Raw genomic sequence first — 10333 nt, 5'->3', positions numbered from 1 at the left:
GAGCTTATCGGCGGTAATTACCGGCGCAATAGCAACCGCATAGCTATCCATCCCCCAACCTCCTTTCCATCTCATATCCTCATGCTCTTTTTATCATGATAAATTCAATCACTTTGGCATTATGTGCCGCCTCCGCCGGCGTAGGAGCCTGGCATATCCCTTTCGTATCTTCGCCATCCGCGCAAACACCCCTGCGGCTGGAATCCGACCAGCTGCCTTTGATTGACTCATCCGCATTGCAAGGCCTCATCAGCGGTGACAGACTCTTCCGCAGAGCGAAAGAGCTATATGAGATTGCGAAGCTCGGTGAGGGTGAATACAATCATCCCACAAGAGTTATAGGGAGTGCTGGTATGAGACCACACGTGACCCCATTTAATAGCCTTGCGCTAACGCAATATAGGACACCTCGGGACCCTATCCTACATTTATAAGACCATCTTGGAGCTAGGTGACTACTATGATATCTCGAATCAGTCCTTCCCAGCGGTATCTGGCAATGTGTTTGAGTCTCGTCTTGTCATCGGAGATCAGGTCCCCAAATCCGCAGCGCCCATGGGTTTAACCCCGGCGACGAAGAACAAGCAACCCGTTCACGGCCATCTCGTCAACGTGGAGAACGAGGGTTGCGAAAGGTCTGACTTTCCGGACGATGTTGCTGGAGGTATTGCATTCATCAGACGCGGAACGTGCCCCTTTGGCACCAAGTCTGAAAATGCCGGCAGGGCTGGTGCTATCGCAGCAGTGGTGTACAACTACGAAAAAGATGCCGTGCAGGGAACGTTGGGCACCCCTTCGCCCTTTCACGTCGCTACCTTTGGCCTCTCCGGAAAAGAAGCTGCCCCTATTCTCGAGAAGCTCTCCCGTGGTGAGCATGTGGATGCCATCGCCTACATCGATGCCATCGTCGAGCAAATCCTCACTGTCAACATCGTCGCCCAGACCACGCTCGGGGACCCCGACAACTGCGTTATGCTCGGAGCGCACAGCGATTCGGTGGCGGAGGGGCCCGGCATCAACGACGACGGCTCCGGCACCATCAGCCTTCTTGAAGTCGCAAGCCAGCTGACCAAATTCAACGTCTCGAACTGCGTGCGGTTTGCCTGGTGGGCAGGCGAAGAGGAGGGCTTGCTTGGGTCAGATTACTACGTTGCCTCTCTACCCGAGGAGGAGAACCGGAAGATCCGCCTCTTCATGGACTACGACATGATGGCGAGTCCAAACTTTGCGTATCAGATCTACAATGCGACGAATGCGGTTAATCCCGTAGGATCCGAGGAGCTGAGGGATCTGTACGTGAATTGGTACGAGGAACAGGGATTGAACTACACCTTCATCCCCTTCGATGGCCGCAGCGACTATGATGGTTTCATTCGCAACGGTATTCCGGGTGGTGGCGTTGCTACAGGAGCGGAGGGCATTAAGACGAAGGAAGAAGAGTTGATGTTTGGTGGAAAGGCCGGTGATTGGTTCGATCCTTGCTACCATCAGCTCTGTGACAATGTGGGCAATGTAAACATGACAGCGTGGGTTGTGAATACGAAGGTAAGCGCTCCATTGATAAATTACCGTGGACAGGCTTCTAACATGCAAAGCTCATCGCACATTCCGTTGCTACATATGCCCGTTCGCTCAAAGGCTTCCCTGAACGAACTACGCTGGCCGCTTCGAGTACCTATGAGACGGGTGCAAAGTATCATGGGCCGAAGCTTTACATATAGAAATTGGACCTGATCGGAATGGATATCATGCGTCAGTTTCTGAGGGATACGGCCATTTCCACATCTCCAGAATACTGACGTCTGAAAATTCCAAAGCATCGCAATGTTCATCTTCCACCTTCCGTTGTCAGACATTTCTCCGCGAGACCCCATGTAAACTACATACGCTTAGACGCACCAGTTCAAAGATCCCTCGGCATTTCCCTGATTAAGAGCCCTGGAAAGCGCTTATCTATGCACCAACGTGACTTCGTGTTCCTTTCCTGTTGGAATACGACATACCCCTCCCTTGGCAACGCGTCGTGACACTATCGACACTGAAGCGGCCAATGGCGCGCGTTCGATCCGCCAACCATGCTCATTCATACATTTGGACCTTGTCGATCCCCGGGCTGCAGGTTATATATCGCGCGAGATCCTCCCCGTGGTCTGCTTTTCGTCGTCCTTTGCATTGATTTTCTGCTCTTGCAAGCCTACTTCTGTTTGTTACTGCCACACAACATTCAACTGATTCACACACTTGATTCTTGAACCGTCCCACCGCAACCATGTCCACGGAAGAACAAGTCAACTTGACAGCGCACTGCCTCTGCCGCAAACACACCTTTACCACCAGCGTCCCTCGCTCCTCGCTTCCGCTTCCCGCGTACCTCTGCCATTGCAACAGCTGCCGGCACCTGACCGGATCGCTATTCAGCACCGATGTGCCCTGGCCTGGGTCACCATCTAACGTCGATCTATCCGGGCTCTCCGTGTACAAGTTCTCGGACAAGCTTTTGGTGCACTTCTGCGGCACGTGCTCGACGCCGCTACTATTCAGTCACCCACAAGATCCGAACGCACAACACGGAGTCTTCACCGGTACGCTGACAAACGAGGCTCAGAAACTTGTCAATATTGCCATCCACATCTACGTTGGGGATACTGTAGATGGGGGCGCAAGCATGTGGCTCCGTCATCCCAACGGGGACGGCAAAGAGGTGAAACGCTTCAAAGAGCGCCCCGGAGATGCCGAGACCGGGACGTCGGGTGAAGAGTTACCCCATGATTGGCCTTCTCCCTCCTCCTTGACCGGATTCGACAAGAAGTCTCCCGAAGACAGCGTCTCCATCAAATGCAAGTGCGGAGGCGTGCACTTCCGTCTGCACCGCTATCCCCACACGGACAAGACAGGCGATCAACTACCCTGGTTTGTCGACCGCACTACGCACAAGTATAAAGCGGCCCAGTGCGGATGCGACTCGTGCCGGCTATCCTCGGGCGTTGACCTCTTCTCCTGGACCTTTTGCGACTTGGCTCAGATCTCCTTCGTTGATGGCGCCGATACGAAGACTTTTCCTAAGAACAAGGCAGAGCTGAAAACGCTGGTCGACGCCAAAGATCCCTCTGCGGGGACGCTGAAATATTATGCCTCTTCTCCCGATGTGCAGCGCTACTTCTGCAGCAGCTGCTCGGCATCTGTCTTCTATGCGGTAGATAGTCGCCCGAACCTAGTAGACCTCGCAGTAGGCCTTCTCGAGGCTTCAGACGGTGCCCGTGCCGAGGGATTCCTGGCATGGTGGTTCGGTAGGATATCGCACCGAGATGATACAAAGGGAGGGTGGAGGGAGAAGTTGGTTGAATGTGTTATGAAGGAAGCGACGGAGTGGAGGGAAGCAAGAGGTTATCCAGAGGTCTGATGGGGCGACCGTGGAAGTCGTAGCAGAGACAGCAAAGGGGTTTACGCTTTAAGTAGGGGTCGCCCGCGGACGTCCAATGTTCTTTAATGACTCCGAGGGATAAATTAGAGTCACATAAACTTGGTATAAGAGTGTACTTTCTCTCTCTGATTGAGTTCGGGGAGCATAGCAGTTGCCGAACAAGTAACGCTTCTTGAAGGGGAAGTTGTCACCCTGACTGTGGATATTCTAGTTCCTCCCAATCTCCATCCCGAATGACTTTCCAAAACATCCAATTCAGCCCATCCGGGAGATAGTATTACACATTCTTATCAATCTCGACGATACTTATTTTTACCAGCCATGGACGAGACGTGCGACGACGGTTCGAACAAACCACCTCCAGAACCATCCATCTTCCCAAACGCTTCAGAACAGGAGCAAGGCCCGGTTCTCGGAAACCCTTCCCACTCACCAGTCGCAACCCCGGAGCTCGACTTCACCCTACCACCAGAAGTCCTTCAGGGATTATACAGTGAGCCGCAAATACGATGGTCGCATCCAACGGAATCAGCTACGCTACACACTCCGTGGCCGCAAGTAACCCCAGCAAACGCAAAACCCTATGGAGTTGAATATCTTGGTGCCAGCGGACCTAGTGGCACCTCGAGTGGAGTCCTTAGGTCTCCTTACCCAGTTCAACAGCTAGCATCTCAACCCTGGAGAGATGATCAAGATACTGCAAAACCAGCTTCGTCCGCGACCAGGCCAAATACCCGTGGCTTTACGGGAACAGCGGCAGAGGAGCGAATGGCGGCGGCAAAATCCCAGACCGACCAGTCTGCTACCGTAGTCGAACCTCACAGCAACTCGCTCGGCGGCTCAGGGAATGCCCATGTCGAATCCGCCCATGCCACAGGGTCCATTCCCTGAAGTTCTCCGTTCGAAGTTTATTCCAATCAAACCAGTGGATCCCAGACGTACGACAAACATGTGGTACTGCTTTTTGAGATCCGAGTTTAGGGCAAATGATCCTGTGGTTCGATCAGTGCTGCTGCATTCAAGGAAGTCATGTTATTTGGTCCGAAGGGTCCGTTTGATCAAAGTTCACGAGCAGAAAACGTCCTTTGAACGGGAAGTCTACGCACTGAAGAAGTTGAAAGAAGCACTGGAGTCCCCTGACGAAGAGTACACACATAACGTGGTGGGACATTACAGTTGGAATGCCTACTATGTTGGCAGCAAATACCGCAGTGATTCGGCGACTGAGCGGTTCGCAGCTCCCGGCCCGCCCGTGTACTGGATATTGCTAGATACCGCACCGGGGGGGATCAGCCTCGAAGCATACATCCAGGAGTGCGGCTTGCTACCCGCATTCTTTGTTTGGGATACGTTCGTCGAAGTGGCGGATGCTCTCCAGTTCATCCACCGAAGCTTCGTGGTACACGGTCATGTACAACCTTCCAAAGTCCTGGTCAATTATATCAGTAGTGCGCACGAAAAAGCCCATCTCCACATCCGACCCCGACTGCTTCTCATCGATTTCAAGCGTAGCTACGTAAAAGGGGAGCAAGTTGCGCAATCAACTACGCAGGATTGGGCCGGGTTGGTCCGCAAGGACTGGGTGGATTTCTTCGAAACGATATGGGCCTGCGCCCAAGGGGCAGACTGGCGGAAACCGCCGGAACAACAAGCAACTCCGAACGAACGCGCTGCAACATGGTCCAAGCTGTCCGAGCATGCGAAAGCGGGTAGACATCCCTGGGGTGATGGAGAGGCATGGGAGCCATTAGACCAAAAGCATCTGCATGATCTATACACAGCAAAGCGAGAAGCAAAGTCGTGGAGCGTTTCAATCTTGGAGAAGCAAATCTTTGGCCTGTACGAGGAGTTTGAACGAAAGTTAAACGACGAACCCTACCTGGACAACTGCATGTGCCTACTTGGGAAGTGGAAGTCGATTATAAAGACTGGAGTCACGAGAGACGAGATGGTGGCCGCATTGAGCACCCAAATGTTCGGGCGAGGTCGGGGACAGACTTGAGATGACCAGCGCATTGACTAAACGTAGGTAGTTCATAACCAATCCCGCGGTATTGCTTTTTCAGACCACGTGCGTTCACCTTCCCATGCCAACCAATCGGACCTTGTAGTAGGGAGCAATCCCATTTTGTTGACCTTCCAGACGCCCAAGCCCAACATAAGGATATTCATCAGCACATAGACGAGCTTTGGCCAGAGTAAGCGATGCGATGTGCCAGGCGTCTCGTAGGGCGCGAAGGTGCGCTGCAGAGCGAGGACAGCCATAACGGGAGTTTTGAACAGCGTGAAGACCATGAAAATGGAGAATATCTGCAGCGAATTGCCGGTCATGTACATGCCTGCGGGGATTGTTAGGGAACCTCTGCCGGATTACGCAGCAAGGGGACATGCCGATAGCATTCATGGGTAACTGTTTTGCGGGGGCAAGAGCCAGTTCCCACGCCTTCTTCATCTTCAAAGTGTCCATCTCCTCCGTCGTGGGCGCCTGGCGAACAGTTGTCTTGGACGATTGTGCGCACTGCTTTGCGGAGAGGGGTGCGGTGAAGCCTGGCGGATCGGGGAGCGACGCCTTTGACCGAGGCGGAGGCGGCGAGTTGATCTCGACAACCCATCGCGGCGGGGGAGGGGGAGCAGGTATAGACATGGTGGGTAAGAGACTCCCTTCTGTATAATGGTTCTCGTAATGAGGAGGTGTAGTCAAGTTCAAGTGTGGTAGCTCAAAGCTTCCTGTCTTGGCGTACGCACGGGCCCAGCGGACTTCCGCTCCTTCGCCCGCGGCATTCGCCCATCGACATATTTCATGGCACTTGCGATTCACTCGCATCTCCTTCACCCCTCGAGCTCCACGCTGGATACCGACGCGAAATCCTGAACCTTCCCGCCGCTCTCGGACATGCGACCGTTTGTGGTTTCCGACTGAAGCCTGCCCGCCCTGCCATCCCGCCGTTCACACCCTGAGTTGACCCAAGGAGAGAAAGAGGGGGACGTTGGCTAAGACGGGCAGAGGAGACCGGATAAGAGTTCCTACTGGGCAGGCGTGGATAAATCGTGCATATCGGAACAGGCCAAAAGCCTTGGACACGACATAGCTAGCCCACCATGAGCACGGGAGATGGGAAGCTGTTTGCGAGGGTATGTTCGCATCCCCCTCATTTTCTTGTCCACGTGCATGCGCCATCAGCCTTCTACTCCGACTATGTTACGCGTCTCCTCTACCCGCAGTAGTCTTACAATGTACACTGTTTCCTTCACGATCATATTCCTCCTCACTCCTCTCCCCGTCCCTGGACCATGGCCTCGCAATGTTCCTCCCTTATGTCTATGACACGGCACGCTTACACGCTGCGCGTTCACCACAGGGCAAAGTAGCGGAGTTGCGCCTCGAGCTCAACAGTGGCGGAAAGAAAGACAAGAACTTCGCAGCGAAGAAGACGGCCCTGAAGAAGATTGTTGCCAACATGACCATGAGCAACAATGACATGGTGGCTCTGTTTCCGGACATCGTGGGATGCATGCATATATCCAGTTTGGAGATCAAGAAGATGTAGGTGGAGCGGACTCATGACGGCAGGCAAATGGCTGACCGACTAGGTGCTTCTTGTATCTCGTCCACTATGCCCGGGCCAAACCGGACATTGCGCTAAATGCACTGCCCATAATCCAGGAGGATCTGCACGACAGCAATCCGCTTGTGCGAGCGCTGGCATTACGGACCATTTCCTACGTTCACGTACGCGAGTATGTGGAAGCCACGGTCCCACACCTGAAGAACCTGCTTCGAGACTCCGACCCCTATGTGCGCAAGACGGCCGCCTTCTGTGTAGCTAAGCTCTACGATCACGACCGACACCTCGTCGAGTCTTCGGATTTGATCGACAGACTGAATGGCATGCTGCGCGACGAGAATCCCACTGTCGTCTCCAGTGCTCTGGCGGGCTTGATGGACATCTGGGAGCGCAGTGAGAACATCAGGCTGACCATTGACTACGCAAGCGCGTCCAAGATCGTCTCCATCCTACCCGACTGCTCTGAATGGGGCCAAACGTACATCCTCGAAGCCATGATGAATTATGTTCCCCAAGACGTTACAGAAGCCGCATTACTGGCCGAGCGCATTTCCCCGCGGCTGTCACATTCGAACTCGGCCGTTGTCCTTACCTGCATCCGCGTTATTTTGTATCTCATGAATTACATATCTGACCAGAAAGTCATCAAATCATTATGCAACAAGCTCTCGCCCCCGCTCGTCACCCTCCTATCCAAAGGACCCGAGATCCAATACCTGGCGCTGAGAAACGCCCTCTTGATCCTGCAACGTCGGCCGGAGGTGCTGCGCAACGATATCCGAGTCTTCTTCTGCAAATATAATGACCCAATCTACGTGAAAGTAACGAAACTCGAGCTCATATTCATGCTTGCGACGGAGAAAAACATCAAAGAAGTCTTGACTGAGCTGGCGGAGTAAGTTCCCTTATTCTCATGCTTCTCACGTGACGACCCTAACAACCCCAGGTATGCGACCGAGATCGATGTCGACTTTGTGCGGAAATCCGTGCGTGCCATCGGGAAACTCGCCATCAAAATCCCTCCCGCCGCCCAGCTCTGCATCTCCACGCTCCTCTCCCTGGTCAGCACCAAAGTCTCGTACATTGTGCAAGAAGCCACGGTCGTGATCCGCAACATTTTCCGCAAGTACCCGAACCAGTACGAATCCATCATCAGCACGCTGTGCGAGAATCTGGACTCGTTCGACGAGCCCGAGGCGAAAGCGGCGATGATCTGGGTGATTGGGCAGTACGCGGATCGGATCGAGGATAGCGATGTCCTGCTCGACGATTTCCTAGACACGTTCCAGGAGGAGACGCACGAGGTGCAGCTCGCACTGCTCACGGCGACGGTGAAGCTGTTCATCCAGCGGCCGACGCGGGGCTCGGCGCTCGTGCCCAAGGTGCTCAAGTGGGCGACCGAGGAGACGGATAACCCGGACCTGCGAGATCGCGGATACATGTACTGGCGGCTGCTCTCGTCGGCGCCGGAGGAGGCCAAGAAGATAGTCATGGGGGAGAAGCCGGCGATTACGGCCGAGGAGAGCGAGAAGCTGGATCCGGCGACGCTGGAGGAGATGTGTCTGAATGTGGGGACGCTGGCGACGGTGTACCTCAAGCCGGTCAATCAGGTGTTTAGGCAGGCCCGGGTGCGCAAGTTGGGCGATAGTTCGGCGCTGCAGCGGGACGAGCTGCCGACTGTGAAGGCGGCGAAGGCGGCGAGGGAGAGGGCGGTCAAGGAGCGCGAGAGGCTCGATACGAGTCTGGCTGCCAGTGCGGCCGCTGGTGCGAACAATGGAAGCAGCGCGGGCGGCATGAGCGCTGCCGTCAGCGATGCGGATCTGTATTTCCAGGGGGTGGGGAGATCGAGCACGTGGGGGGCGAGTCCGCTTCCCCTGAGCCCCGAGCAGGCCGGCCAGCATGGGTATGGTGGGCAGCAGTTGCAGGGACAGTGGGTGGTGAACCAGAATGCGGCGCAGCAGGTGGGTGGTGCGGGAGCGGTAGGTGATGGGCGAGATCAAGTGCCGGATATGCTGCTGTTTTAGAGGCTGGGGATTGGGCATTCAAGAGGCGAGACACATGTAGATATTGAAGACGGAATGTCACGATTGGAGGTGATGAAGTTGAGATTGGGGGTATCTTACACGTACATGGTATGGAAAGTGATCACTTTAGACGTCTGTCGCAAAAGTGCAAACTGAGAAATGGGAATAGCTTCGTTTTGAATCAGACATTCTTCCACTTACCATCCCATGTCTACCACTCACCTTTCCACAAGGGGAATACATCCACGACCCTCTCTCAGTTCCCTCTGGAATCTACTCATTTGCCAGCAACGGCGCCCGCTCCCGATCCTCACTGACGACCTGGCCCCTCACAAACAAGTCCTCCCTGCCGATCAAGCCGGGAGCAGCCACGAGCACCGACAAGACGAACAAGATGGCGCCGATAGTAAAGGCGAAGATCCACTGCAGCTGGAAGAGGTGCGGTTTCGTCAAGAGCTGGCCAACCGCCGTCGCTATCGCAATCAATTAGCGCATGCAAATACAAAGGGTAACCAGAAGAGAAGAATTCTCAAGACGTACAAAACGACAGCACCGACAAATTAAACCCCATGGTATAATCCTTGAACGCGACGAGGAAAAACAATCCATAGCCCAGAAACCCCCAGATGAACACGTTCGCTACGATGCGCGCGGCGAGGTGGTTCGTGTTGTGCACGGCGACAGCGCCGACCCAATAGAGGGCGACGAAGTTCCAAGCTAAAGGGCCGGAGACGGAGCCCCAGTGGATGAAGCGCGGGGTGGTTGAGTGGCGGAAGTAGGCGGCGGAGAGGTTTGCGAAGTTGACGGCGAGGAGGAGTAGGGAGAGGAGGAAGTGGGAGCGGGTCCAGAGGTGGATGAAGGCGAAGAGGAGGAGGTTGGAGAGGGTCGTGTGCGGGGCGATGGAGGCCGTGGCGTGCCGGTGGGTGGGGTTGGAGGTGAAGAGGGAGAGGGTGGAGAGGGCTTGGAGGAGGAAGAGGATGAGCCTGGAGGAGTTAATTTGTTTTCTTGCAGAAGGATGTGGGAGACGAACCAGTAGACGCTTGTGATGATGCTGTTTTGGGCGAATGGGGTGGGGCGGTTGTTGCCCCAGATCTTCTTATGCGGATGGTGGCCTTCGTGGGGTTTGTTGAAGGTGTAGTAGAAGGCTGTGACGACGAGGACGAGGTACGAGACAAGCGTGGTGACCCTGTAGACGTTGAGGGTGTTGCGCGAGTACTCGTCGCGACGAGCGAAGGGGTTGACTGCAGCGAGGAGCGAGTTAGCCATGTTGTTCGTATTGTCTTGGGCTACTGAAGACGAAGACGAAGAGCGTTGAGAGCGAG

General features: G+C 54.7%; 6 protein-coding genes across 6 annotated transcripts; 4 read left to right on the top strand and 2 right to left on the bottom strand.

The window, feature by feature from the left end:
* The first annotated feature begins 48 nt into the window (after positions 1 to 48).
* On the top strand, positions 49 to 1949 carry EI97DRAFT_434128 (aminopeptidase Y precursor). Its single transcript, XM_033798543.1, has 3 exons — positions 49 to 351; positions 404 to 1545; positions 1596 to 1949. Exons 1-3 carry the CDS (start codon positions 96 to 98, stop codon positions 1719 to 1721), a joined length of 1524 nt encoding a protein of 507 aa, XP_033653257.1. The 5' UTR covers positions 49 to 95; the 3' UTR covers positions 1722 to 1949.
* Positions 1950 to 2269: 320 nt separating this feature from the next.
* On the top strand, positions 2270 to 3580 carry EI97DRAFT_501872 (uncharacterized protein; the record flags this gene model as incomplete). Its single annotated transcript, XM_033802724.1, has 1 exon — positions 2270 to 3580. One exon carries the CDS (start codon positions 2270 to 2272, stop codon positions 3398 to 3400), a length of 1131 nt encoding a protein of 376 aa, XP_033653256.1. The 3' UTR covers positions 3401 to 3580.
* A 254-nt stretch (positions 3581 to 3834) lies between these two features.
* On the top strand, positions 3835 to 5461 carry EI97DRAFT_70274 (uncharacterized protein). Its single transcript, XM_033803017.1, has one exon. The coding sequence runs from the start codon at positions 4269 to 4271 to the stop codon at positions 5421 to 5423; it is 1155 nt and encodes a 384-aa protein (XP_033653255.1). The 5' UTR covers positions 3835 to 4268; the 3' UTR covers positions 5424 to 5461.
* Positions 5301 to 6112, bottom strand: EI97DRAFT_494614 (uncharacterized protein). The gene is made up of 2 exons (XM_033802399.1): positions 5813 to 6112; positions 5301 to 5760 (listed from the first exon to the last, which is right to left on the bottom strand). Exons 1-2 carry the CDS (start codon positions 6063 to 6065, stop codon positions 5456 to 5458), a joined length of 558 nt encoding a protein of 185 aa, XP_033653254.1. The 5' UTR covers positions 6066 to 6112; the 3' UTR covers positions 5301 to 5455.
* Positions 6113 to 6431: 319 nt separating this feature from the next.
* On the top strand, positions 6432 to 9179 carry EI97DRAFT_434125 (Adaptor protein complex beta subunit). Its single transcript, XM_033798542.1, has 3 exons — positions 6432 to 6965; positions 7013 to 7882; positions 7934 to 9179. Exons 1-3 carry the CDS (start codon positions 6724 to 6726, stop codon positions 9009 to 9011), a joined length of 2190 nt encoding a protein of 729 aa, XP_033653253.1. The 5' UTR covers positions 6432 to 6723; the 3' UTR covers positions 9012 to 9179.
* A 105-nt stretch (positions 9180 to 9284) lies between these two features.
* On the bottom strand, positions 9285 to 10277 carry EI97DRAFT_459170 (DUF1774-domain-containing protein; the record flags this gene model as incomplete). Its single annotated transcript, XM_033800979.1, has 3 exons — positions 9285 to 9484; positions 9552 to 9994; positions 10042 to 10277. 3 exons carry the CDS (start codon positions 10275 to 10277, stop codon positions 9285 to 9287), a joined length of 879 nt encoding a protein of 292 aa, XP_033653252.1.
* Positions 10278 to 10333: the final 56 nt, after the last annotated feature.

This window comes from Westerdykella ornata (assembly GCF_010094085.1).
Source record: "Westerdykella ornata strain CBS 379.55 unplaced genomic scaffold EI97scaffold_13, whole genome shotgun sequence".
NCBI lineage: Eukaryota > Fungi > Ascomycota > Dothideomycetes > Pleosporales > Sporormiaceae > Westerdykella > Westerdykella ornata.
Note: the sequence above shows the minus strand (reverse complement) of the source record. Positions and strands in the feature narration are given on the sequence as shown.

What these genes read in the sequence shown, in the direction of transcription:
- EI97DRAFT_70274 (XM_033803017.1), top strand. Translation starts at nt 4,269, where the DNA reads ATGCCCATGTCGAATCCGCCCATGCCACAGGGTCCATTCCCTGAAGTT.
- EI97DRAFT_434128 (XM_033798543.1), top strand. Translation starts at nt 96, where the DNA reads ATGATAAATTCAATCACTTTGGCATTATGTGCCGCCTCCGCCGGCGTA. An exon ending in AAGAGTTATAGGGAGTGCTG is followed by an intron (nt 352 to 403) that starts GTATGAGACCAC and finishes AACGCAATATAG; the next exon opens with GACACCTCGGGACCCTATCC. An exon ending in CGTGGGTTGTGAATACGAAG is followed by an intron (nt 1,546 to 1,595) that starts GTAAGCGCTCCA and finishes TAACATGCAAAG; the next exon opens with CTCATCGCACATTCCGTTGC.
- EI97DRAFT_494614 (XM_033802399.1), bottom strand. Translation starts at nt 6,065, where the DNA reads ATGTCTATACCTGCTCCCCCTCCCCCGCCGCGATGGGTTGTCGAGATC. An exon ending in GTTACCCATGAATGCTATCG is followed by an intron (nt 5,761 to 5,812) that starts GCATGTCCCCTT and finishes CAATCCCCGCAG; the next exon opens with GCATGTACATGACCGGCAAT.
- EI97DRAFT_434125 (XM_033798542.1), top strand. Translation starts at nt 6,724, where the DNA reads ATGTTCCTCCCTTATGTCTATGACACGGCACGCTTACACGCTGCGCGT. An exon ending in AGTTTGGAGATCAAGAAGAT is followed by an intron (nt 6,966 to 7,012) that starts GTAGGTGGAGCG and finishes CTGACCGACTAG; the next exon opens with GTGCTTCTTGTATCTCGTCC. An exon ending in GTCTTGACTGAGCTGGCGGA is followed by an intron (nt 7,883 to 7,933) that starts GTAAGTTCCCTT and finishes TAACAACCCCAG; the next exon opens with GTATGCGACCGAGATCGATG.